At 45.8% G+C, this 27557-nt stretch overlaps 2 protein-coding genes across 4 annotated transcripts in view; one reads left to right on the top strand and one right to left on the bottom strand.

Moving 5' to 3' along the window:
* The first annotated feature begins 554 nt into the window (after nucleotides 1-554).
* Nucleotides 555-10520, top strand: Cyb5r2 (cytochrome b5 reductase 2). 3 transcript variants are annotated; one of them, XM_076549847.1, is made up of 9 exons: nucleotides 555-736; nucleotides 1290-1433; nucleotides 1612-1684; nucleotides 3481-3587; nucleotides 4276-4405; nucleotides 4969-5052; nucleotides 5854-5939; nucleotides 7145-7244; nucleotides 8047-10520. In XM_076549847.1, the coding sequence occupies exons 1-9, from the start codon at nucleotides 641-643 to the stop codon at nucleotides 8217-8219; spliced, it is 993 nt and encodes a 330-aa protein (XP_076405962.1). In that variant the 5' UTR covers nucleotides 555-640; the 3' UTR covers nucleotides 8220-10520. The 3 variants fall into 3 exon arrangements, with proteins under 3 accessions (XP_076405962.1, XP_042137448.1, XP_006991833.1); XM_042281514.2 differs by lacking the exon at nucleotides 555-736 and adding an exon at nucleotides 769-926 and having other exon boundaries at nucleotides 1295-1433; XM_006991771.4 differs by lacking the exon at nucleotides 555-736 and adding an exon at nucleotides 800-926.
* Nucleotides 10521-10736: 216 nt separating this feature from the next.
* Nucleotides 10737-27557, bottom strand: part of Ppfibp2 (PPFIB scaffold protein 2) — a 153902-nt gene continuing 137081 nt past the window's right edge. Inside the window, 11 exon segments of the mRNA XM_076549819.1 lie at nucleotides 10737-10947; nucleotides 10949-10983; nucleotides 12332-12397; nucleotides 14421-14597; nucleotides 15698-15886; nucleotides 16942-17067; nucleotides 18571-18693; nucleotides 19001-19089; nucleotides 19314-19425; nucleotides 19676-19826; nucleotides 26990-27118. Of these exon segments, the coding sequence (XP_076405934.1) occupies nucleotides 10914-10947; nucleotides 10949-10983; nucleotides 12332-12397; nucleotides 14421-14597; nucleotides 15698-15886; nucleotides 16942-17067; nucleotides 18571-18693; nucleotides 19001-19089; nucleotides 19314-19425; nucleotides 19676-19826; nucleotides 26990-27118 (1231 nt within the window). The 3' untranslated portion in view covers nucleotides 10737-10913.

Genomic DNA, 27557 nt, shown 5'->3' with positions numbered 1-27557 from the left:
GCCTCTCTGGCTCTCTCAGGTGGAAATCAGTTTACTTTTGCCATTGGCAAGAGTGGAAAAGGAAACCAAGGTTCTGAAGTGCATTGTGAAGAATCTTCATAAGCTGTACTTCTCATCCTGTCTCCTATAGAGTCTTACCTGTCTCCAACTAGTGAGGGCACGACATGCTGCAGTCAGTCCCACCCTGCATACACTTGGTTCTGGGAGGCTCATGGTAGCAGCTCAGGAGACATGTTAAATTAGACATGTAGTCACGCTAGTGCTCTTCCTCTAGGCTGTGGCTCTCATTTCTTCAGTTGGCACCGTAAATGAGTTTACAGCAACCCCTTTCTCCATCTTGCCAGGGTGTTAACAAGCTGGGGAGGCTGAATTTTCCCCAAGGCCACTGGGATGCGCAGGGACACTTAAAGATACAGAGGGAGCCCTATCATGAATAGGAAATCTGGAGGCCAGTATGCAGTCCATCCCCACAGGGCCAGCCGCGGAGGCTCAGGGCTGGACCGGTGCCAGAGTCACAGTCAGGAGACACAGAAGCCTGAATATGTCAGATCGAGGATTTAGTTGGGCATCTGGCTCCTGGTGGGTTCCGCTGGAAAGGCGCCGGCAGGAAAGAATCCAAGGTTGGGGGCAGCGGCAGGCGATGGCTTCAGCAGGACTCACAGGCGGTTTCCCAGCTGGTGGGAACCCTTGGCCTTTCGGCCAGAGGACTGGGCAACAACGGACCTTTCTGGAACAGGTCCGGATGTGAACAAACTGGCCTTGTTAGGGAAGGGGCGGAGTTGAGGGCTGTTGTGGAGAAGTTGGCCACACCTCTGGCAGATGGGTGTTGGCCTACATTGCCAGCCCTGGAAGGTGCTGCTGAGTCCCAAAGGCACTCAGGACTCCACTACAGCTGCATCTGAAGTGAGTGGGAAGTCTCAGGAGAGGTAAGCCCTGTCTCCAGCCTTGTTGTTAGCCACAACCACCTAGCAAGGACAACACAGCTATCTCTCAGATGGACCTGTTATAACTAATGTCATCACTGCTCCCCATCGTTGGCTGTAGCCAGGATGGAGGCAGGTGGGCAAGAAGGGCCTGAAGAGACCAGCACTCTAGTCAGGTGTCAGGCCTTGTCCAGGAGGCCTGTTGGACCTACAGCTAACCTCTCGTCCTCTGGTCCCCACAGGCAGCCTTCTGTGTTAATACCTTTCCTTCTGTTATTCCTTTGAGACATAAGACCAGCCATGCTTGGAGTTGTCTAACCCAGGAAGGGTGAGATCTGAGGTCTGTACTCACATTATGTCTGCTAGGACAGGTGCCTGCTGTTGGCCCTTGGTGTCGTCAGTGTCACTATGATTCTCACGATCCTGAAGCAAATAAACTTAAAGAAGAAAGGTCGCATCACTTTACAGGACCCTGAAGCCGAGTACCCTCTGCCCTTGATTGAGAAGGAGGTAATGGGTCACCTAAACTTTCCCCTGGTTAGGTGAAAGAGGACAGGGGGGTGAGAATGCTAGCTGGGAAGGTGGGGTGAGCAGTCACCTCGGAGACAAATGGATCAACTTTCTAAGATCTGGGCCACACAGTAAAACTCCTAGAGAGCCAACAGAACCTTTTTTTTTTTTTAACTAGCAAATCAACCACAACACCCGAAGGTTCCGCTTTGGACTGCCCTCACCGGACCATGTCTTAGGGCTCCCTGTAGGTGAGCAGTGCTTGGTGGCAATCCAGGTGTGGGTCTTTGGGATGCTCAGTTCCTATTAGAAATGGATTCTCATTCTCATGAGATACGGAGGATACACTGAAATAACCCTGGATCACATGAATGGAGGGAGATAGGCAGAAGGACTTAAGGACAGTGTCTTCATTGTTCCATTTGCCTGTCATAAAATTAGTATCTTGAGGAGAACTGAAAAGAAGTAAGCCTAGAGTCAGAGGTCTAAGACTTTATTCTGAGTTGTCCCATTTTTCGTTTCATCAGTAACTACTCTAGACAATGAGTCCACTCTCCTGAGGTGGAAGACCTAAGGGACAGGTGTGGGGCAGAGAAGCCTTGTTGCCTGCCTCTTAGTGGACAGTCTGATTGATGGCCTACTTTTTAAAGAAAGTCGTGACTGCAACTCTGATAGGTGATGAAATTATAACACAAGGAAGCCTGTTGGCCTTCACTGCTCTGTACATGAGAGTGCTATGTCACTGGGCTTTCTATTCCTCTACTTTAGCCTGTCACCATCCTGTTGGGGGACAGTATGAAACCAAAAGCCACTTGAGAAATAGAATTTCTAGAGACTTCTCTGAGCTACTCTCCCTTCAGCCCCAGTGGAAGCAGCATGGTCAGTGGGACAAGGCAATGCAGTGGCCTCTAAGAGTATGCCAGAAAAATGGCGAATGCTTCACAGTTCAGCTGAAGTGAAGATAGTTATAGGTAGGGCTCTGGGTCAGGAACACAGCTCCATTCTGCATAGGGATGCAGTAACTCACTTCTAGGTTCTCAGTTTCAGGTGAGCTTTTGGAAGGAAGTTGCTGCTTTGGGCCTGTGTTGTCAAGTGTCCCTGGTGTCCAATCAGGCTATGGCTATTAAGTTTGCACCTCAGCTTCCAGGAACTCCTCCAAGACCCAGATGAAACTGCTTAACATCTTGAACTAGCTACTCTGTCCTCAAGCACCCCACTCCCCCTCCTTCCTTTCTGCCTTCTCTTCATCTCTGTCTCTCTCAGTTTCCACTTCTAGCTGTATTTCTAATTTTCCAGGCATACTTAATTTCTACTCCACCTGAAGTAGAAGCCTGGAGCCTTCTTTTGCCTCTAGTTTTTAGCATCCCTTGATGCAGCTCCTCCCCTCAGTACTAATTGCTTTGGTCTTTGAAGTCTGGCCTTCAATCTGGCTCATTATCTGACATTGGGCTACAATCTCAACTCCTAAGTCTTCAGCCCTCCAGGCCCATAGAATTCTACTCTGGACAGGCAAACACACAGTGTAAATGTCCCTGTTGCTTCTCAGCAGAACCAATGGCCAGGATGGAACACATTGTTGCTTTATTTGAAACAGAACTGTCTAGGTCTTGAGACCCTGCAGAACCCATAAGGCTAAGCCCTGTTCTAAGCTGAGACGGAGATGGGATACTGGTGACTCCCTCCCAGACTTCAGGTTAGGAAGAAAAAACTTTGTGAAGACTGTAGTTTTCTTTAAATGGGAAAAAAAAAATTCTGATTTCTTTTGTGAGACAAGTTCTTGCTCTTAGCATAGATTGGACTGCAACTTACAGCCCAGGTTACTTTTGAACTCAATTCAATCTTGTCTCTGATGCCCAAGTGCTAGGATTATAGGCATGAGCTACCACACCTGGCTCCTTTCTGATATTTTTAGTATCCATTTCCATCTTTAATTAAGTCTTACTCCAAGAGTTATAGTGTGATCATAGCTAGGCAGCTGTTATCAAAGTGAATCTTGGGGGATTTCTGGGTTCTATTTGATTATCAACATTTGATTTTTTTTTTGTAGGTAACTATGTCCATTTCTTGGCCCAAATTAATGATCAATGGGTAATCAGGGCTTACACTCCTGTTTCTAGTGATGATGATCAAGGCTTTGTGGACTTCATTATAAAGGTAAATAATGCCCACCTCTTATCCAGCTATCTGGAGCCCCCAGGTATCCTTAGGGTGGTAGAATGGAGAGTAATACTTTTTCTCTGAGAGGACTTATGGCCTGGACAGCACTTTCCAATAGTCTAATTTATCAGCAATGCTACAATTAACCCTGTAGTGTCTCAAAGGATTGCTGTGGTTAGTTTAATAGCCAACTTGACACAATCTAGAATCACCTGAGAAGAGTCTTAATGGGGGACTGTCTATACCAGGTTGGTCTGTGGAAGTGTCTTTGGTGGATTGTGTTGATTATATTAATTGATGTAGAAAGACCCAGCCCACTGTGGGTGATACCATTCCCTAGGCAGAAGACCTTGAACTGTGTAAGCATAGAGAATAAACTGAGCATGACTAGGCATGCATGCATACATTTTTTGGATGTGATGTGGTGAGCTGCTTTAAGTTCCTGTCTTGACTTCCCTGCAATGATGGACTTTAACCTTGAATTGTAAGGTAAAATAAACCCCTTCTCCCATGAGTTGTTTTATTAGGGTATTTTATTGTGGGGACAGAAATAAAACTAAAACAACTGTTCACAGTGAGTGTGGCAGTGTTCACTTGCATGACTTCTGAAGGCAAATGTACTTTCCAGCTGTGTGCAACCATAGCCAAAGGCCTGGGAGCATAAAGACCTGTGCTTGCTTTTCAGATATACTTCAAAAACGTGCACCCCAGGTATCCTGAAGGGGGAAAGATGACTCAGTACTTAGAGAACATGGAAATTGGGGACACCATCCTTTTTCGAGGGCCCACAGGGCGCCTGTTCTACCATGAGCCAGGTACCAGGTGCTGTTCAGTGGGATCTCACAGTTGGGCAATTCCTCTCAAAACTGGGAGATTCCTGCAGTGATCTTACTGTGGTCTTCCTCAGCCCTGGAGCACATGGGCTTGTACTTCAAGTCTTCACACATTCATTCACGTGAATGCATTTATAATGACTTCTATCACTGCTCATATTTATTTCACAAGCTTTTATGCTTCATCTAGAATGTCCTCATTACTGTCTCTGGCACAGATAAATGAAAGGTGCCTGCTGATGTAAATGGTGGAAGGACTCCACATTGATTGGTTCATCCAGATTTTCCATTTACTCACTCCTTCACCATTGTCATGGAGGAGGCTCTACAAGGCTCCAAGCTTGCCTAAGAAAAGACCCAGATAGCCAATGGATGCCTAGCCTCAGTTTCCACTCTGTACACTGGTGGCCAATGAAGATACTGTGTCTGATTCTCTGGCTTGGAATGCTACAACCTTAGCTGATCTTGCCTCCTAAGAGTCAGAAGTCTTTTGTAGGCAGCCAGCCAAAGGCTATAGAAGTCATAAACATCCTCTATGTTTCTAGGTTCCCTTATAGTCAAAGTAGACGAAATGAGTGAGCCTGAAAACAGACTGTTTCATCACCTGGGAATGATTGCTGGGGGAACAGGTAAGAGGTTTCTGGGTTCCTCTAAGACCATTCTAATTTGGGAGTCATTTGACCCTATGAGAGGTGGTACAAGCAATTGCTCCCTAGCTGTGGTAGTGTCAATGTGGCAACAGATACTGACTCTGACCTTGTTCCTCTGCAACCATCATAGTGACTCCCCAGGAGCCATGGGAACCTTTCTTGAGAAGCCAGGCAGGGCAGGCTTTGCTGGGTGGTTCCTAAATAGTGGAAGATCAGTTCCAGTCTGACTCTCCAAATCCCTTGAGAATGAACCCTCAGGGATTAATAACCCACAGGGTGTTAGGCACCATCACAGGCAATTATAATACTATCACATTTACTGGCCATTAATTCTATTATGTAAGCAAGGACAAGAACTAACACACAGAATGTTTTTGCCCTCTTGCAATAGAAAAAGGGCTGAGGATATGGCTTAGTTGGTAGAATATTTGCCTAGCACACACGAGGCCCTGGGTTCCCCAGCACCACATAAAAACAGGCATTGGTAGCACATGCCTGTAATCCCAGAACTTGAGATAATCAGAAGTTCAAGGGCATACTTGGCTACACCGTAAGTTGAGGCCAGCCTGAGATATGTGAAACCCTGTCTCAAAAAGGGGGCTTTTGACCTTCTGCTGCATTAAAAAGGAACACCAAAATGAAGGTTCTTCCTTACTTTGGGTTTTGGGGAACAGAAGGGAAAATGGTAGAATCGGGGTTAAATGATATTGCTAATCTGCTGAAGGCCAGAAATGGAGGCATTGGAGATGGTAGAAAGCTGGCCTGCCCACTGTTTTCCAGGCATTACTCCCATGCTGCAGCTTATTCGCCACATCACAAAGAACACCAGTGATGGGACCAGGATGTCCCTTCTCTTTGCCAACCAGGTCAGTTCTGCAGAGTCAGCCCAGAGCTTGCTACAGTAGCATGGAATGTTCCCCGAGTTGGGGCTCTATATGAATTCATTCCCCTCCCACTGCCTGGAAACATGCTGCTTGGGTGCCTTGGGCTGTGGGAGGCTTAGTAGGTTCTGAAAGTCTGCTAGTGGCTGAAGAAGCTGAGGCCAGGCCTGTTTTGTTTGTTTCTGCTGAACTCTGGCATCTTCCCTATAGACCCACTCCACACACTGAGCTTTCTCCTTAATTCACTGAGCTTTCTCCTTAATTCCCATTCTGTTTCTCTGAATATTAAATAATGGATGTTCCTGCTGGAAATTCTGAGGAATTCAGAAGAATATGAATACTTTTATCTTTTCCCCAATATATACTATGTGTTTATATATGGGTATATATGGATATATCATATATATAAATACATAGTATATATATGTATTTATATATATGATATATCCAATCATATATATCCAATCCAATAAATACATAGCATATACTGGATATAACATATACTTTTACACTTAGTAGTATCACATATGCATCTTCCACTCACTAACTTTAAATAGTCATATCAGAATCAAAGTGAAATTTTTCCAAAATTTCATTCAGGTTCTTTACAGATTTTGTCATAAACAATAATTATGAGTAACTGGGCCTGACCTGATAACTTTTACTTTATGAAACCATGCCAGAAGTAGCATTCCTAGGAGAAGAGACATGGAGGGTTTGATGATCCAGGCCTAGGCATTCTCTTGGAGACTTGTCCCCCTTTTCTCACATGTAAACACAGACCACCTTCTTCTTCTATACATCACCAGCACCATCCTCCCCTGGCTCCTTAGGGAAGGCCAACCTGCACTAAGCCTGTGTCTGTTGGGCCTGCTAGACCTGATCCCTGGATGCAAGAAAATGAGTGGAGACTTTTGCATGCACAGGGTCTATGCAGCCGTCCTTCCAGCTAGAGGGCAGATACGCTGTTGGTACCTCTACCTCACCCTTCAGCCCCACCAGCTCTTTATATTGACAGAGAGAGGGTGTAGTGTGCAGGAGGAACAGGACCTTGTCTGCCCTGGAGTCTGGCAAGCTCTCAAGCTAGGACAGTGGCAATGAAGGTGTGAATGTACAGGCCCACGTGTTCAATCTAGGTGGGCATACTGGCTGTTCCTGGACGGACCATTGTAATGTTGCTTCTTTTCTAGACAGAAGAGGATATCTTGTTGAGAAAGGAGCTGGAAGAAATCGCTACAACTCACCTTGACCAGTTCAACGTGTGGTATACCCTGGACAGGCCTCCTGTTGGTATGCCCATGTTACCCTCTCTTATTCTGAGCCATTTCCACCCTGTGACACACCTACAGACTAGTCTCTAGGTTTTGTTTGCTTGTTTTTGCCTTTAAGGTTTACTCCAAAAGAGCCTTAGAGCTTTGGGTCTGTATAGAGCATGCAAGAATCTGATGGGAGGAGATTGTGTGCAGCAGGTTGTAAAGGGGAGTCAAGGGTAGGTGCTAATTCTACACTCCCCACACTGTACTGAGTATAGACCCTGAGCCACCAGGCTACCTGAACACCTGCCCCCCACAGTCAGCACATTTCACCTAATATGACCACTGGCCCCTTACCCTTTTGTACTGCTCATGGCTACTCTGCCATTTACCACCAAACTGTTCTGGACAGTCGTCTTCATATGCTCAGCCTCAGCCAGCTGCTGCAGCCCTCAGCTAGCACCCAGGAACAACCACACACCTTGTATCATGCAGGGCACATCACCTGCTTCCTTGATCTATATCTGTCTTGGCATATTTCAAGCTGCCAGCAGACGGTGCTGCCCAACTCAACAAACACCCCACCATACCAATATGACCTCCTCACCCACCTCTACCTAACATCCCCACTCAACTCAGTGCTTAGAGCAAAGAGACATCATCCTGAGTCTAAGTCCAAGGCTTGAGCCTGGAATCTGGAGGCAATGCTGCAGATGGCTGGAACCCCCTATCTGTGGGAACCAGCAGTGTGGACTTCTCAGCTTCTGTAGGTCACCCTGGTCTCCAGCATCAAGGGCAAACGCAGAACCATGCATCTTCCCTGCTTTGCTTCATTTCAGGATGGAAGTACAGCTCTGGATTTGTTACTGCTGACATGATCAAGAAGCACCTCCCTCCCCCTGGGGAAGCCACACTCATCCTGGTGTGTGGTCCACCACCTATGATCCAGGAGGCAGTTCACCCCAGCCTGGAGCAGCTTGGCTATACCAAGGACATGATTTTTACCTATTAATATCTCCTATGCTCCTTGGCAGGTCCCTCTTCCTGTTTCAGAGTGAGTTTGCCTTCACATTATTCAACTACAGTATTTTCTAAGTGCCTCTCCAATGTACGCTTGGGCATGGTGCTGGTCTCCTGGGTGTGGACCTAAGAATTCAAAGAATGTTAAAAGACAAGGTAGTTTTTGAGCTTCCAGGCTTGGAGGCTGGGGATGATGCCTTTCTCCATGGCTTAGTGTAATAAACTGCACTGCTCTGCATTTAGTGCACAATGTATGAATATGTAGGGACTGGGCAGCCAGAACTTGCCTGGGTAGAATTCCAGCATGATCCAAATGGGGTTCCATCACTCCCACTAACCACTCATGAACCTTCTTTTCATTTCTCCACTTTAAAGGCATGACTCACAAGAGGGCAAAGGCCTTGTGTGTTCTTCCTTCCCATGTGGGACACTTTGAGACACAAATAGGATTAAAAACCTGTATGTAAGGGCAGTAAATTCACAGTAGGTAGTAGGAATCCCTTCCTTAGTCCCTGAATTTTGTACAGCAGATGGAGACATGGGGAAATATTTATATCTTAGCATTCTCTAGGTGACAGACTCCATCTTGGTACTGGGCCAAGGTAGGCATGGTTAGACTTAAGTTTTACAATTCACCATACCCAGCAGCTGTTCCTCAAATCCAACCTACATGATACAGGACTGCTACCGCCACCTGCTGTTCAGAGTGAGAATAACGCACTGCTGCTCTGCTTCTTCAGTGGGTAAGCCCACTGCAACTTCTTTTCATATATCCTTCCGAACAGGCCAGAGATTCTGTGGAGATTTTGTTCTCTAAGTCACACAGGAGGAAACAGACACAGTTAGTTACATGTCCCCCAAGTCATTCAGACAGTGGGTAGCAGAGTTGGCTTTAAACCTGGGTCTGTTTAATTCTAAGTCTGTTCTCCTTTCATAAAAACTAGCATAGAAGCAGCAGTATTAGAACTCACTGCTGGGTCTGTTGCTCAATGTGCATGGGTGAGGAGGGCGCCAAAAAGAAAAAAAAAAAAGAGAGGAGAGGAATATGGCTCCAGGGAGCTCTGCTGTACCCCTGAAGCTCATCCACAGGGGGCCAAACAGTTTCAAGGCAGGCCTGGGAGAGACACTCACACTTTGATCCACTCAGTCGAGCTTAGTGTATCCGTGGGGAAAGCCCAAGGGAAAGCACTCCTGTCCGTTCACTAAATTGCCCCACTTGACACTGAACTCACTCGGTAGCTCAAGTCGTCTGTGAAGCCACAGTCATCCTGCCTCAGCCTCCCAACTGTTAGTAGCTGGGATGACAGGCATACGCCTCCAGGCCCATTGGACTCATCTCAACCTCATGGATTTTTCCTTCCCTAGGCCTTCCTTCCACTCTGACCTTATTTTTCTGTCTAATGGTTCTTAGTTGGGAGGGGGTGATTCCCCCCCCCCCAGGGGACATCTGACAAAGCCTGAAGACATTTGGGCTTTCTGAACTGGAGGAGAAAGGGCTAATGACCTCTGTACGGAAGACCAAGGATACTGCAAAAGCAATCCGACAACTGGAACTCACTTAGCCCACCCAGACTACAGTGGCTCAGCGGGTTTATGCAGAGGGTACCAGTGCATGGCAAAATGGCACATAACCTCAAAGCGGGCTGTGAACATCTCGGCGGCAAAGGCAGACAGCACCCAAAGGGCAGAGTTGACTTGGAACCAGAATAAAGAATAAACGGGGTGAAGCAAAGACAAATCAGTGGACTCAACAAAGGCTGGTGGAATGATGGAACGGGACTGGCATGCCCATCTGTGAGCATTCTGTGACTAACGAATTCAAAGCAGAATGGTGACAAGGTGACAGGCGTGGGGAATGTCTGGCAGGGACCAACTAAGGTGGTGAGGGACCAGTAGAAAGTCATGGGCAGCGATCAGATAACAAAACAGGAACTGGAACAGCCACAGCCTGGGAGGGAACGAGGGTTTAGTGGGTGCCTCCCTTGGAGGTATCAAGGTAACAGAACTGGCTTGTATAACAGGGGGGGAAAGTTTGTGTTTAAGACTGTCCACTAGGGGAGGTATTTGATCAGCCACTACTTGAGGCTGGTGAGGGAAAGTGTGTCATGTCACCTTGGTGTCTTGGGAACGCTTCTGCTCAGACACCCACTGCAGATACAGGTGGACAGAAGCTGCTAGAGGATCGAGACAGGAGTCCTGGTTGTCAGGGCCAGGCTCCCGGAAGTGAAAATACATACTTCTTATGAAGTAGCCCCAGAGAATCCCCTACCCCATCCCATCCCATCCGCAACTTCAATCAGCCACTGCAGGACAATCAGAACAATTTGCACACCTTTTTTTTTCCCTCCAAGCAGAGGCTTTTATGAACTAACAGCTCATTGCCTTTGTTCTGCATTTAATACCTCACTTCCCTCTCTACAAGAGTGTCTGCAGTTTGTATATAAAAGTACAAAAGGTAGAAAAGCTCCATGTAGTGAAAAGCGATCATTGACGATGCTGAAGTACACAGGGAACCTCTGGGCACCTGTCTCATCCTTCTGCCTTTGCTTCTGCCAGCACCTACATCTGAGGTACCCCAAAGAGCCACATCTGGGTTCTGTAGATGGCTCTGTGCCAACTCCCCACTGAGGCAAACATTCAGGTCCCACGCATGCCTCCCTGGGCTTTCTTTCAGTCATGAAGAATGTCATCTGTAGTCATCAGCATCAGGGACAGCCAGGAGAGTCATTCAGTAGTTGGTCCTGGCTCAGTAGAGTCTGTAAGAACATAGCCAAAAGGACAGTTTAACCGTCTATAGGGCAAGGCTATCCTGCAGCGTCTGCACAAGAAACAGAGGGACAATGGGAGTGGCCCATCTCCACACCACTGACCTGCAAAGCTATGATGTCCCAGGGAGTCTGCGCACTGAGTGCTGAACAGACAGTAATGTTAAGGTAAAAATGGGGTGGGGGTGAAGCTTGGTGTACACAAGTACACAAGTACTTGCTTTGCTTGCATAATGTCCTAGGTTAAATCCCCACCACCAGTACATACATATACACAAGATAAAACTAAGCCTTTCATCTTAGAGGTAAACTTATTATTTCAAGACCAGCAAAGGTTTGTTGGAGATCACACCCAAGACTGTACAGAGACATTTCCCTGTATGAGCCAAGGGACAAAGCCTGTTGCATTGACGTAGTCTTGCTTAGATATAAGAGACTCTTCCATCCTGCCTTTAGGCAGTTTTTTAACCAGGGGGAGCGGGGGGCATTTGTTGGTATTTCTGGTCTTCTCATGTGGTTTACAAGAGGGCTATCATTATCCCTGCTTTACAGATAACTAAAGCCAGTCTCAGAGGGACAATGGCATACCTAGGCTCCTAGAGCTAGTAAAAGGCAATGACTTGGGCCGGGCGGTGGTGGCACATGCCTTTAATCCCAGCACTCGGGAGGCAGAGCCAGGCGGATCTCTGTGAGTTCGAGGCCAGCCTGGGCTACCAAGTGAGTTCCAGGAAAGGCGCAAAGCTACACAGAGAAACCCTGTCTCGAAAAACCAAAAAAAAAAAAAAAAAAAAAAAAAAGGCAATGACTTGAACCACTCCTACACCCACCCCCACCCCCACAAATCTGTTCTTCTTTCCTTGGGACCAAGTTGCCTCGCCATGGACTGATTAGTATTCCTGGGCATGGCAGGCTCTCCCAGCTTGCAGAACATATTCATGATATCAGAGGAGTGGTAGGAATGCATGTTTCTCCTGTGCCAAGAAGGCAGGACATTAGTCACTGGGCTAGAGGTGAGCCAGCACTTTGATCTGGCTGGACAGTTGACCCAGAACTTCTTGAGCACCATTATATCATTACCAGATCTGAGACCAGGGAAAGGATCCAGCACCTTGTATGTTCAGGCTGACTCTGATGAAAGACCTGTGAGCCTCCAATGCCCTGTGGTGGCTCAGAGCCCAGCAACGGGCCAATGGAGGAGGCCTTTCAGCTGCTGTGTGCCTCAGGGCTGGCTCAGGCTCTGACCCACTATCAAGCATCATCCTTTCCTGTCCTGTGGCCATGATGAATATCACCCCACCAAGCTTACTGGGCTTCACTAGTAAGGTGGTTGGAATCTTACCGTGAGGCGGTGGATGTCTTGGGAGAGGAGCCCTATTTGTGTCACGGTGACTTCAGAAGGTACCATCTGTAAAATGGGCAGCAGCCTGATCAGCACACAGGAATGAAGCCTATGCTTTGCAGGGACAGCAGCATGCAAAGCCCCTTCTACTCAGGCCTGCCCTCTCCAGGACATTCTTCCCTGGAGCGTGGGCATGGTGTGCTCGAGGCCCCAAGGAGTGACAGCTGATGAGACACATGCAGTTTCAGTTCCTGCACTGTATGTACATGCTCTGCTGAAGCCACACTCAGCATCAGCACTCTGTGTGGAGAAGCAGGGCACAGGCAGAACGTGTCAGAAGCAGCCTTCTGCACATGTCCAGTGGTCCAGCTACTTCTCAGGGATGAAAGCCTCCAAATTACTACTAGACAGAGGATGATTTCTAGGCACAGGACCCCCAGATATCAAAGCTGTGGTCTAAGGACATCATCAGGAGGCTGCTGCCTCTTCATGGCACAGGAGCCTCCTTTTCTTGCCTTCCTTCTCCTTGGGCACTGCTGGCCTACTCGGTCTTCCTTATCTGGATGCTGCAGACTTGGAGGCATCAAGGGCAACCCTTGTAGCAGGGAAAACTCAGGTCCACTAAGGGGACGGGAGTTGCAAGAGGCCACACAGAGATTCAACAGCAATACAATTCCATGCAAGGTCTGAAAACAGGTACATGCAGTTCCTCACTAGGACATGACCAACAGGGCACAAAACCTGGCCTGAGCTGCTCTCCAACAGCATTGGCCATTCAGTGGCCCTGGGTCCCAGAACCAAACACTAGTATTGCCACCTGGCAAGCTTGTGCCCACTTCTCTCACTAGCTAGACTTCAGGGGACGTGGCAGTCTTGGATAACAGACCATGGCTGAGTCTTCTGTGTATATTAAGAGCCAAATGTTAAGCATTGCCTGTACCTGAGGCAGAATCAGAATGCCATAATGGGCCAGTGGCCCTGCCCTCACTTCCAGATATTTGTAACACTGCTGTTATTCTTCTGTGGAGGAAGCCCAGTGGACCCAGGAGTCAAATGCCGGCCAGGCCCAAACTGGAATTTCCTGAGCAGGAGCTCAGACTGGCAGAGTACACATCTTTCCCTGGTTAGTCTCTGGCCAGACACAGCCCATCTGGCGGGCCCATTACCAGCTAGTCAGTGTCTAAAGCAAGAGAGCAGCTCTGTTTCTGCTCTTCCGGGAGACAAAAAGTGGGTAAGATGGGAAAAGCAGAGTCTTGACAGAAAGGCTGCCTAGTCACCTCCCCACCCTTCACTCTGAGGCTCATGCTGCTGAAACGGAAAACCACCTAGGGTCTGTGTGACAGATGTGACCTCTAGCCAGGGTGTGCATGACACCCAAGCTGCTTCTAAGCATCACAGAGGGAAATGAAGCAAGGTAACAGGGCCACAGACTCCTCTAACAGATGCTCCACTCCCTTGGTTGAATCCTAAGCTATTGGCCCTTAATTGGTGTAGTTGTTATCACTCTACCCCCAGCCATGCCGGGCTCTCTTCCCCCAACAAAATTAAAGATGTTTCATGCTTTCTACATAAATACTGTTTTTATTACCAGAAAGAAATGGCCACCCATAGTAAGGTACAATCAAATTATGTTATCATCATGGCCTACAATACCCTCTGTTGTTGCTTTGATCTCAGCTAAGACTCTATGGGCCACAGGCCTAAGGCACTTGGATTCTTCCCTCAGCTGGAGCATAGGGGCAGTGTCTGAGAGCTGAGCCTCTTGGGGTTGCCCAGCATCTCTGGGCCTCCCTCTGCTCACATGTTTCCAGCTGAAATATGGATATTAAGAATTACTCAACATGTACAAATATCTTCAGGTGATTTCCCCTCAGTCCACATTTGGCTATAGTCCCCAAAGTCTGTCCCTTCTGTAGCTGTGTAACTGCATATCCTGGCCATCCTGAAGGGGTGTAGACAGACCAACCCAAAGGTACACAAATGCACAAGGATGGAGGTGAAGTGCAGTTATGTGGTGACACACGGTGTTACTGCAAGCTCTCCGTGCACAAAGAAGGCAGTCGGCAGGGCATCAGCTTATCTGTCCCACCTGGTCCAGCCCATCTAGTTCATGGTTATCAAGGGGACTGAGGCCCCTGTAGACACCGTAGACCCTGTGGCTGTCATTAGTCACGTCGCCAGGCTCCATGGGGCAAATGTAATCTGTAGACTCGTCAAACTTCTTTTTTCTCATGTTTCCAAAATGTGAAAATCCGAGTTTCCTGGGCTGAAACAGCAAATACAAGATGATGAAAAGGAGCTCCCAGGTCAGTGTGCAGATGTGACTGACAATATATTTGGGAGCTAGCTCAGGAGGAAAGAAATGAAAATGCTTGTGGGAAGCAGAGTTCTTGATGACATGTTTTCTGCTGAAGCAAGGCTGACAGATGAATCACCTTGAACACTGAGAGCTGCTCTTCCAAGGTTGTGCCCAAAACTCAGGACTGCTGCCCCCTGCAAAGTGACTTCCTATTTCCCAAGATGGACAGAGGGGTTTCCTGGAAAGCTACTGTCTGCACTTGAGGTCAAGCACAGGGGACTTGTCTGACCACAGCTGCTAGCATATGAGTGAGGAACACCCAGAGCCCCGAGGACCTCTGGACCCTGGAGAGCCCAGGGTTGGTCTTCTTCCTTGCCTGAGTTTCACCTACCTTACACTGCTTCTGCTGGACTCCCGAAGACATACTACCTATCCTACATCCTTAGAGAGTGGAATGTGAATAGGAGGCGTGGCTAGTCCACAGGCACCGGATGATTGCTCAGGAAGAGTTCAGCTAGGCCTCTGGAGTTATCTGTGGACCTGTGTTTAGTTTCATTCAGACTGAGGATGGTGTGACTCAAGCTGGACTTTGTAAAATGCAGAGACCAGAGAAAGAGACAAGTGCTTGGATGATACTAGGTCAGCTGTATGGTGGCTTCATCACAGAACACAATAAGCAGGACCAGCTGCTACGGGAGCACTCCCAGTGCTAGCAAGATGGCAAGACCCCAGGGCATTGTGGCACACAGATGGGCCTGTCTGAAGGGAACCCAGCACTCATCTGCTTGGCAGAACTCGAGTAGAGAACAGCTTCTCAAGAAGAGCTCCTTCTTGTACATGTTTCCTGTGTACAGAAACCTGTGCTCTTTTCCTGGGGACTTAGGCCAAGAAGGGAATGGATCTACTAAAGACAAACAGACCTCAGGAACAGACAGCAAAAACCAAGCGTGCTCCTCATATAGGGCTGCACTCATTGGTTTGGGTCCAGGCACTGAACTAACAGTTGCCAAACACAAGGCTCAGAGGCAGGCCACAGGAACCCACCCACAAAGGCTCCGACAGCTCACCCGGACTTTGGCTGTGGTGGTCAGAGGTGTGTAAGCTGGTGAGGCCATTTTATCTCGCTTTTCCTGTTCGGCCTCAGGACCAATCAGGGCGTTGAACTTGGTGGTCAGATGGCGCCTGAGGAGCGTCTTCTGTGGGGGGATATTAAGAAGCATAGCCAGAGTGTCTCCAGTGAAGCGTGGCTCTAGGATCTAAGAAGAAAACACAGACAAACTTAGACAGTGACCACTGTAGAGGGCCCTAGAGGGGACAGCAAGAACTTGTTCCCTGGGCCTTGGGCGCCTCTGGAATGTAAGCTGTGTTCTGTGTCCCACCCACTCTGTCTCCCCAGCACAAGGCCTGGCTTTGAGCAGACTAGCACATTTGTTGACAGACAACCTCATCTTCACAGGCGAGCAGGGAATGGGCCTCTGTGATAAGGCTCTTTTCCAGTCTTCTCTGATGGCATCTAGGCCACCACCTCCACACTTCCCTTCTGGCCTTGACACTTGACAGAGCTAGGTAGTGATAAAGATCATATCATGGCAATCAGGAAATTGCGTATGGTGACCTCCCCCTCACTTCCCCAGCCCCCGTGCTCCTCTGGGAACAGGTGGAGTTGCCTTGTTCAGGACTGAGCTAATGCAATCACCAGACTAACTGGAACCCTCTGGACTGAAGCTGAGGAAGTTCGTGCAGAAGCCATCTTGGTCCTTTCTGTAAGGTACAGTAATGCTCAACCAGAAATACTTTGAGATCTCAAATTCTGTAAAATGGTTCACATGAAGTACCTCGTTTTTTTTTTTTTTACTAGACTGCCCTGCCCCTACAAAGTATTAGGGTTAGCTTTAGTCATCAACTTGACACAGTAGAGTCACCTGGGGAGAGTCTCAAGGAGGGGTTGCCTAGAACAGGTTGGCCTGAGGTGGGAAGACCTATCCTGAACGTGGATGGTACCATTTCATGAGCTAGCTTCCGGGTGGTGTAAAAGTTAAGAAAGGAACTGAGCAGAAGTATTCATATGTTCACCCTCTCCTCTGAACTGCAGATGTCATGTGACTAGCTGTCTTGAGCCCCTGCTACTTCGACTGCCCTGGAGTGATGGACTGAAGCCGGTAGTCGAGCTAAAATAAACCCCTTCTGCCTTATGTTGCTTCTTGTCAGGGTATTTTTAATACAGCAACAGAAACAAAACCAGGACAGAAAGGTGGTTTGGGAATGCCCCAGTTCACACCAAGGCATGTGGGCTAGCCCCAGAGCCACTCACAATGAGGCCGCCATGGACGCCACTCCCTCGAAGGTTGGGTGCATACTCTGCCAGGTCCACAGATCGCAGCCACTCCATTACCCTGTGGTTGGACCACTGCACAACTTCTGAAGCAGAAAGGTTGCTCTGTAATAGAGGAGAGTGGAGAAATTAGGCTTCATGTTGTCCTGTGTGGGGTCAGCACCTCTCAAGAGTCTTGTCCCAGATGCTTCACCAGAGCAGCAGGTTCTTAGGCCTAGCAACCCAAGCCAACCAGGCCACTTGCCTGAGAGCCTGCCCAGTTCTAAAGAATTAGGATCCTATTGAATCTTGCTGCAATGTTTAAACTTAAATATCTGACTCCATTATCGTGTTATGCCCTAATCTTCTGGCTAATTTTGGCAGAAATACATAAAGACATATAGGGTTTTTTTTTGTTTTTGTTTTTGTTTTTGTTTTTTTTTTTTTTTTGGTTTTTCGAGACAGGGTTTCTCTGTGTAGCTTTGCACCTTTCCTGGAACTCGCTTTGGAGACCAGGCTGGCCTCGAACTCACAGAGATCCGCCTGCCTCTGCCTCCCGAGTGCTGGGATTAAAGGCGTGCGCCACCACCGCCCGGCCGACATATAGGTTTTTATTCAGTGATCCAACAGAATTTTAAAGATCCAATTATGAGCCAAGTGTTTTCTAGGCAAAAGTACTCCCTGGCATGGGCAAATCTTTTAAGGAAATCCATACTAAGATATTGAAGCTGTAGGTGCTTACTGTTCTTCTAGAGGACCCAGGTTCAGCACCCAAGCCAGGTGGCTCACAACCATCTATAATTCTACCCCCAAGAGATCAGACATCCTCTTCTGGGCTCTGTGAGCACCCACATATATGTGACATATACACACACACACAAATAAAATCAGTCTTTATAAAATACAGTAATGTTTATATGTTTTCACATGGCCTTGTGGGCTTCAAAAGACTCAGCACTCACGAAGAAGGCTTGCAAGATTTATTTGTTAAATAGCAAGGAAGTAAGAGGACACAAAGCAAAGGTAGGCATTTTAAATCCCTAAAGAACTAGAGTCAGGCCAGTTACCCATAACAGAGGAGGTCTGTTATGTGATCCACAGACCTTCAGTTTGGGGCCCAAAGGGAAGTCCTGAAGTTTATAGAACATTACTATGTGTACTACTCATATGTGGTCCTTTGCATTTGTTGACACTAGTTCCCCTCTAGTAAGATCCTTTATGTCTAGCCTAGCCTGAAGGCTAGTTAATCTTGCACCAGCAAGAAGAGTAACACACTCTGAACTGTTGAGTACTTTCGTAACCCTGTGCTCTCTGATCCCCTGGACCTTGCTTCCTCTGCCTCCTCTGACACCATGTTTCCTTACTGTCTTTCCTTTTCCCCATGTTTTATGTCATAACAAATCACTGGACCATTATGATGACTTGGCTAACTACCCTGAGTGAGGGTGGGGGATCAGCAGTTCAGTGACAATACCATTAGACACAAAGTATAGGCAATAGGGGACTTATAGGTACCAGAATCTTAAGCACCATTGTGCATTCTATGATGATGCCATCCTCATTTTCTCACACAGGATATTTCAGGTGTCCTGACTCAGGGCCTCCTAGACAACTAGTACACTCACTCACCTCATCAGCAGGCCTCCTGTGCAGACAGTGGGGGTTGAACTTATTGACATGTAGCACATGAATAGCACATTTGATGCTGAGATGATGTAATTGGCTGGTGACTTTTAAGAAGAGTAGATCATTCTGGAAGAGAAAGGTTCTGGTTGATAAGCTAGTTTCTAAGGTGACACAAGAGTCCAGCAATTCTTTCCTGACCAAACACAGACACACCTTCCACATCTCAGAAAGGTGCTCAGAGACATCTCAACATCTTCACTTACCACCATGGTTTGTACTTTGGCATTTGGCATGCCTTATGTAATAGTGATACTATTTTAGGACCTTAAGAATGTGAGGAAGGGAGGAGAACCAAGTTTAAAATGACTACCATCGGGACACCTGGACTGAAGGCTCACTACAACAACAGAAATACTGAAGGGAAAATCCTCACCACAGTTAGGTATTGCAGCATTCGCCCATCAACTCTCGATTCATGAAATTGGTCTTTGTATTGGGGTAAGCCAATATCATCAAGCCACCCTACAAAAACAGATGTGTTAGGATTTATGAGAACAGACAATGTGGGTGCCAAGGGGAAAAGCAACAAATGACCATTCTGAGGCCCTTGTTTTATCCCAAAGCATTACGAATCCACCCGTCTTTCATAAAAATGCTGCCATCTTTGGGGCATATATTCAATGGGAAATTCTTTTGCCCTTCAGAATGGCCAGAAACATTCTTAATAAATATACACTTGTCCTTACGTGTCACCCAAATGTGGTCTAGCAATGCGGACTTCTCCTCTTGCTTGGCGTTGATAGCTTTCACTGCTAAAACCAGCTTCTTCCTATGGAGGGGGTGTTTAATCCCTAGCTCCTGAAAGCAAAAGATGAAGACCACATGTCAAGTTTTGGCAGACAACTTGATCCTCAGAGGATGTCATGTCAGGATACAAAGATGGAGGGTGGTGGTCGATCTTGGCACAGTGCCCTGGGATGTTAATCTATAGCAGTAGGGAATCTAGGCCTTCCCTGTCCACCCTCTGTGTATATGGAGTAGATGGAAGCCATCACCTACACATGCACTAGTCCCCATGCACTGTCAGCTTCTCATGCTCAGCCCTTACCTTCTCCATGTCCTGAGGGGTAGCTGTAAGTAGTGTATGGCCAGATGTCACCCACTGTCTGGCAAAAATCACATACTGAGCTAGACCGAAATCCTCTAGCCACGCACATACACGTTCTGTGTTCCACTGGGCAAAAGGGGCATTGGCATCACTGGGAAGCAGAAGAAGAGCATGCTTCTGTTATAAGGAACCTGGGGCTTAGCATAGTACAAAGCCTCAGATAAAAACTCTTTTTAAAAAAAGAACCAACAAGGTGAATGGCATTCTAGCACAAACCACCCATGTTTGTAAGGCTCTAGAGCCACCTTAATAACAGGTTTTATGTTTCAACTGCAGCTTTTCTGAGTATGGGTTAGCCTCCATGATCCCTAGGGGACTGTTTATTGCGCACAGGTCCAGAAATGCACAATGAACACCTTATGATCAAATCATTTTGTCTGTAAGACTCAACACTCTGGGAAATGCTTGGGAGACTAGGAAAAGACAACCTGTTCTCTAACACAAAAAGAGGGAAAACACAAGCCAAAGCTCTTCTAACTTATAACAGTGAATACTTTATTTATTAATGAAATACTAGAGGCATTTCCCTTATAATCAACAGAAATGCATACATGTACATATCTGACTATCAGTGCTTATTAATAACATCAATCTGAGAGATTACTCAGGTAAGAACAAATAAAAGTAATACAGCTTATACTATAGCTTTTATTAAAACAATGAAAAACATCCCTATCAAACCAACTAGAATCATAACCTCTCTAGGAGCTGCCTTAAGGAGGGTGGACACTCTCTGGCTGAGATGGAGGTTCAGTGGGGTGATGGTGCTGCAACACTCAACAGAGCCACATAAAAGAAGACATGAATAAATAAAGAGCTAGGTCATGTTCCTAGACAAGACAACTAGGTATTAAAAACCATCCATTCTTAAGGGCATCAATTTTTCATTTGAAGTGTGAATGTAACGGCAGAATTGAAATCCCAACTGAGTCATGGAAAAGGGCGGACAAAAAAATTTCATATTCGGTTTTAAATATAAATGGCGATTTATGGATCTAGAAGACTAGTTATTCAGAGATATTCCCTTCTAGCAAAGAACAGTTCTCCATGGTACCATACTCCATCCCCAAATATAAAATGTAGTGTTTATGTTATATAGAACTTACACACATCCTCCCAAATACTTTAAATAATACCTGGATTACTTGCGGCACCTAATGTGACACAAAGGGCATGTGAAAATGTTACATTTTATCGTTAGGGAGTAACAAGAAAAGAGTCTATGCAGATTCAGTACAGTGAGTCTATGCAATTGTTGTAGGACTACCTACATTGTCCAGCCTCATTGAACTGGTAGACACAGAAGTCCTGGATACCTAGAGCCAGCTGCCCCCTACCACAAAGGAATGGTTTTAAGAACTTTTTGAATACCTGGCTAAGCTGTCCTTAAACAGAGAATTCCTTAAAGGACCAGAAAGAAGCCAGCATTCTAAAATCAATACTGGGATAGATACTGAACACTCCTAGCCTAGAGCTTAGCTTTCAGCAGGGCTCAAATAGGTACAGATTCAGGTTTTATAAGACTAGAATTTGTACAAATCGGGGTACCCTCTGAATAGAAAATATAAAATTTGAATATAGAATTAGGGATTATTTGGAATGAGAAAACATTGTAAAAAATTACAAATTTAACATAATGAAATCTGCCACAAAATTCAAAAATTTTAAATGAATTCTGAAATATAGCTCTGTAGTACTTTTTCACTCTGACCACTTCTTCATATACCCATAGCTCTGTAATACTTTTTAAGATATAGAACTTCATTCACTCTACTTTCTAGCTTGACTGCTAATGCTTATCTATTTTTTTTTTTTTTTTTTGGAGACAGGGTCTAATGCAGCTTATACTGACCTCAGACTCAATATATTCAAGGATTACCTTGAACGTCTGATCCTTCTGTCTGCTCCAACTCAGGACTGCTGAGATTATAGGTGTACACCACCATGCCTACTTTATGCAGTGCTGGGGATAGAACTCAGGCCTTTATACACGCTAGGCAAGCACTCTACAATAGAGCTACATCACCAGCCCTCATTTCATTATAAGAATTAATAAGACAGAATCAGCTCCACAATTTACAACTGGCACTGTCATGTGCATTTTCAGAACCACTGGTGGCATTTCACAACGTTTCTATTAAGTTAACATATGAATGGTAACACTACACAGCTCAGGTTTTACGGTGTGGTGGCCAATCTTAGACTCTGAGTTGACAAGACCCCTTAAACAGTATGTCTACGTCCTTCCAGCAGGGGCATCAGATTTATGCTGTCTTTATTGATGTCAGTACAGTATATAAAATAAGTAAGAAATGACATCCTTTTTACAGTGAGTTCATGTGTCTCACTTTATATTAATATACATCTTCACTTCTGTATGAAGTCTATCTCTTCTTGCCTTTACTGCTCTTGATGGGTTCTGGCATTTTGGCTTATAATTTGCTTTGTTTTATTTCAGTGTTTAGAAATAAGGCCTCATCCTGTGGTCCATACTGGCCTTGAATTCTTGGCAATATACCTTTTAAATGCTAGCAATATAAACACGAGCCACCATACCCAGCTTTTTAACTTGACTTTTTTACATGTGCCTGTACTCATGTGTGGGCATATGCATGTGTTTGCACTGTATATTTATTACCTTACATTTTGAGTCAGGGCCTCTCACGGAATCCTGAGCTCACCAACTGGTTAGACTGGCTGGCCACCAAGCTCCAAGGATCTGTGTATCTCTATTCCCCTCCCTCCAGCACTAGGGTTGCAGACAGACATGTGCCACCACACTTGGCTTTTATGAGGGAGCTGGGGATCTCAATTCAAGTTCTCACGCTTGCGCAGCAGGCCTGTTACTGGCTGAACCACACCCTCAGCCCTATGCTTGTTTCTTAACATGAGAATTTCTCTCGATATCAATGTTTACTTTATCACTTTTGCTTCACATGTGTATAGGTTTTCGTTTTATTCACTTTTTTATTTCTGGAAACTGAGGAAAACATTCTATGTATCAGAGGGACATTTCCGTTCTGAAGGAGGGAAGTTAAGTGCTCCTGAGATTATAATTGGAAAATTCCTGTTCTGTGGCCTTTTCAAGGCAATCAGGATATAGGGGCCTTTATCTTGAGGATCTTCCCACCCACTCCTCTGTACATCTCTCCACTCTGCAGAATCAGACCCAGACCTGCCATCTTTCAGAGGCAGGATCTCCCATCTGCTCTGCCAGGGCCATGGCTGAGCACACTAGAAAAATCCTTCTGAGAAGAGAAAAGATGTGAAACCACATTGTCATGCTCAATACACCTTTCCAAGCTGCAGTAAAGCAATGTAACTGAGATGATCAAATGTGTCATTCCCAAGGCTGAGGAGAGCACAGGGCTCATTCACAATTGTGTACTTTATTAGCAAGCACATTCCTGACAGCAGGGGATTTCTGTTTTGACTAAACATTCAAGAGAACCAAACCTCCTGCTGAGGACTGTGCATGTCTGATGACTGTAAGCAGTTTCCAGACTGGATTCTGGTATTGTACATATTCACCATGGGCATATTCCTACTAGGGTGTGACCTCTGATTTGCCTCCTCATATTAGCATGCTGGGCAACTAGCTCAACAGGGAGTAAGAGTAACCAGGGAAGACTAACTAAGCCAAACCAAACACAGCATGAGGTACCTTGGGCCACATATGCTCAGCCTAGTAAGTACAAAGTAAGTGGCTCTCCAACTCAGCGTTCCTTTAACCAGTTCCCCAATTGGGAGGCTGAGGCAGGGGCATCTGAATTTTGAGACCAGCCTGCCTATCTGACTAAACTCTGTTCCCCAAACAAAAACAAGTCAATGAACCTCATTATATATAAGTAGAAAATTTTCACTTATAAAGTTATCACTAGGGGTTGGGGATTGAGCTCAGTGGTAGAGTGCTTGCCTAGCAAGCACAAGGCCCTGGGTTCGATCCTCAGCTCCAAAAAAAAAAAAAAAAGTATCACTAACAAAGGTAAAATTCTGATACAAAATAGCTAGCTCTTCTGTTATTATCCAGTGCAAGGGATAGTTCAGAGTTACAATTAGAGAAAGTGTGAGTAAGAACAGTCAGTAATGTTTAAACAGTTTCAAAGCACCTGGCTCAACACTCTGATTGGCTCCTCTCTAATTGATTCTCTACCTTTTGAATGAATCTGACTCTGACAGTAAGTATGGGAAGGAAAAGGCAATCAAATATGTCTGGCGTAGGGAGCATCTGCTTAGAGATGTCTCATAACGTCAAAGTCCTGAAGGACAATGTTCTCAGTACATCAACTTGGCAAACCTCCATAGATGGTGTGGTGTTTTGAATGAGAATGTAACCCCCCTCCACACACACACACACACACACACACACAAATTGAGAATGTGCCACACAGGCACAGATTTGAATACTTGGTCCCCAGTTGGTGGTGCTCTTTTGGGTAGGCTTAGGAGGCACAGGCTTGCAGAAGGGAAGTGTGTGGTTGGGGATAGCTTTCTCCACTTCTTGCTTGGGCTGTTCCTCCTGCCTTGCCTGCCACAATTTCCTACCCCGATGGACTCTCACCCTCCTGAACCTTCAGCCAAATGAACCCTTCCTTCTGTACATTGCCTTGGTCATGATGTTTTATCACAGCAACAGAAAAGTAACTGATACAAATGGGATCCAGCATATGGCTCCAGAAACTGTCTGCCTTAAACATGACACACTTCACTGCCCTTTTCTTGAGGAGGAAACAAAACAAAAATTCACACTAAACTCACATGCTCAAATGAATCCCCAAGTAAATCATTTAAATACAGCTTTTAAATATTGTGAGAAAAATTCAAACAAGATAATGAAAGCCAAAAGAAAAGTTGCTGTGTGTGCTAACACAAGCCTGTAATCCCAACACTTGGGAGGCTGAGACAGGGGCATCTTCAATTCCAGACCAGCCTGGCTATCTGACTAAAACTCTGTCCCCAAACAAAAACAAGGAAATCAATGAACCTCGTTACATATAAATACAAATTTTTCATTTATTGAATCTCACTAACAAAAGTAAAATTCTGGTATAAGCCTCTATCTCATCTATAATTACCAGACATGGCTTAACCTCAATATGCAGAGAGTGGACAGAAAACAATAATAAAGATATTAATGAAAACTGGCACACAACACAGAAAATTCAAAAACTAAACCAAAAAATGTGAAAATTAAATTGACAAAAACTGTAAGCTTGTAAAGGTCTGTAAGAGCAGAAAAAATTAAACAGAAAAAAACTTAAATGAAAATTTCGGTAAGGCTATGGTGGCAATAGACTCTCTCTGTATACAGTTAGTCATGGGATAAAAATCAGTAACATTTTTTTTGTTTTTGTTTTTTCATGACCTGAAATTTTCTATAAAACATTGTCAAATTTTTACAAAATACATTAATTTTCATTGGAAAAAGAATTGGTGCTGGGAGCTCTCAGGAATCAAGCACTTTCCCCAACTGGCAACTTCTTGTAAAAGATTATGCAAATTACATGGCAGAGGGCATTGGCACGTAATTACATTCTCCTTAAGGGTAATAACAGTCTTTCTTTCCATAGGCATTGTTACCATAGGCATTATAAAGATAAACAAAGCAAGCTCACCAGGACCTCCTCATTCTTCAACCCTACATCATGGTCGACAAAGCACAAAGACATTCCAGCAAATCAGCCCCAGCAGGGTAGCTCCTTCCTTAGGCAAAAGGAGTTTCTAACATTGCTACCCCAGGCCCTGAAGTGATAGGAGCACAGCCAAGGGAAATGCCTGCTGGTCTTATAAATGTTCTTCCACTCTGGTACAAGGATTCCCTTGCTACACTCAATCCTTAAAGACACAGCACTGAAGCTTTCTGTACCTTTACTTTCTCATCTCTGAAAATCCAGAAACAAATAACAATATCTAAATATGGAAGAAAGTAGTAGCCAGAGAAGGAGGAGGAGTCCAGGGGCCAGCCACCCAGCTACACAACAAGCCACAGAGTAAGATTTACAGAAGAAAGAGAAAGGTAGAAGCCCTGAGGAAAAAGTTAAACAGGATAATTTAAGTTAAGGAAAGCTGGCAAGCAACAAGCCAAGCTAAGGCCGAGCATTCATAATTAAGAATAATTATGAATAATCACATGTGTGTGATTTATTTGGGAGCTGGGTGGTGGGTCCCCCAAAAGAGCAAAAACAAACAACAACAGGGCATGACGGGACAGTCATGTGAAACCCTGCAGTTTGATGTTCATGCCACTCACACATTAGCAGCCCCCTTAAGTTACCACCATTCAGTACAGTTTGCTACAGCGCAGTTATGAGGAATACTGGCAGATGCAGGCTGCTTCCTCAAGACTCTCCAAAGACAAGAGGATATTGACCCTTGAGTGGCCATGTGGATATTAACCCTTGAGTGGCCGTGTGGCTGATGCCTGGATGAGATGTGCAGTAGCTCACATAATTCTCACAAAAATTTTAATACTTATTTTCCATCCCCATTTCACAAGTGGGGAGTAGAGGGGCAGACGTCATATAACAGCATGCAGCTTGCAGTTATGGGTGGTTAAGCAGAGATAACAACCAAGCTTTGGGATTCCAGAATCTGTTCTTATTGGCTTCACAGGAGCTTCACAGTTCAATGTGAAAGGCATAACCGAGAATGAGTGACAGTGGAGCATAGCCATTAATAGCTTTTCTGATGGCTAATATTGTCAACTTGACAGGATCTGTTATCACCCAGAAGACAAATCTCTGGACACTTCCGTGAGAGAGTCTGGGTTGGGTTAATAGAGGGAGTAAGACCCACCCTAACTTTAGGTAGCATCATTCCATCAGCTGGGTCCCAGGCTGGATAAAAAGAGGGGAGTTAGCTGAGCATCAGCATTCAGCTCATCTCTTTCTGCTTCCTGGCTGAAGATGTGAGCAGCCACCTCAAGCTCCTGCCACCATGCCTTCCCCATCATGCTCGGCAGTAAGCCAGAATGAGCTCCTTTCTCAAGTTGCTTTTGTCATGTTTGGTGATTTTCTGTTTGTTTGAAAAAGCTAGAAAAGTAACTAATACAGCTTTCTACCCCAATCATGTCTAGCTGCAAGGAGCCTCATGCTTTACCTCAGTACCTGTGAATGTGGGCAATAGATACATTCTATATGAAAGACTCCTGCCTTTAACCTCTGAGGCTGTGGAACATCCAGCCTTGCTCACTCACACTGCATCCTGGATAGGATTTCACAAAGCTCTTTGCAGATGGGATGGATAGAGCCTTACCATTTCTGTCCCTTGGTGTCCCTGGTCCTAGAAAGTCTTGGCCCTGCAGTCGCCCGGAGCCCACCTCGTCGAAACTCTGCCATCCCGGGTGCATCAGTGTTGAAATTTCCTGACTGAGTTCTTCGGATTCTGTATGGAAAGGAAACCACAGAGACTGTGAGGGCTAGTCAGGCCAGGCTCAGGGCTTTAGGCAATACCCTTCCCAGTGCCCGTTCTGAAGCTAGGGAAAATGACCTATAACAGTGCTTCCACTAGAATCTGAGATTCAATACTAAGCCAAACTCTGGGCTTTGGGCCACTCCTCACAGGATCAAAGTGCAGGCTGATGCCTTTGAGGAGACTCCAGCTTCTGCCTCTGTCTAGAATGAATCAGATGGACTAGTAAGTACTCAGCTTTTGGTCTTTAAAAGATTTTATGAGACACAGACTGGCTCCCAAGAAAAGAAGAGCCCATTCTCATGCCTCTCCAGGAGCTCAGGTAGTGTAACCTGCTGAGAATCGGAGCAGGTTACACAGGATATACGGATGCCTAGAATGAAAGACACATGGCAGCTAGCTCTCTTTAATG

The sequence above is a fragment of the Peromyscus maniculatus genome, chromosome 1, assembly GCF_049852395.1.
Source record: "Peromyscus maniculatus bairdii isolate BWxNUB_F1_BW_parent chromosome 1, HU_Pman_BW_mat_3.1, whole genome shotgun sequence".
NCBI lineage: Eukaryota > Metazoa > Chordata > Mammalia > Rodentia > Cricetidae > Peromyscus > Peromyscus maniculatus.
The sequence above is the reverse complement of the archived record's forward strand: the minus strand, read 5'-3'. Positions and strand labels throughout refer to the sequence as shown.

What these genes read in the sequence shown, in the direction of transcription:
- Cyb5r2 (XM_042281514.2), top strand. Translation starts at nt 820, where the DNA reads ATGGGTGTTGGCCTACATTGCCAGCCCTGGAAGGTGCTGCTGAGTCCC. An exon ending in TGTCTTAGGGCTCCCTGTAG is followed by an intron (nt 1,685 to 3,480) that starts GTGAGCAGTGCT and finishes TTTTTTTTGTAG; the next exon opens with GTAACTATGTCCATTTCTTG. An exon ending in TTGTGGACTTCATTATAAAG is followed by an intron (nt 3,588 to 4,275) that starts GTAAATAATGCC and finishes CTTGCTTTTCAG; the next exon opens with ATATACTTCAAAAACGTGCA.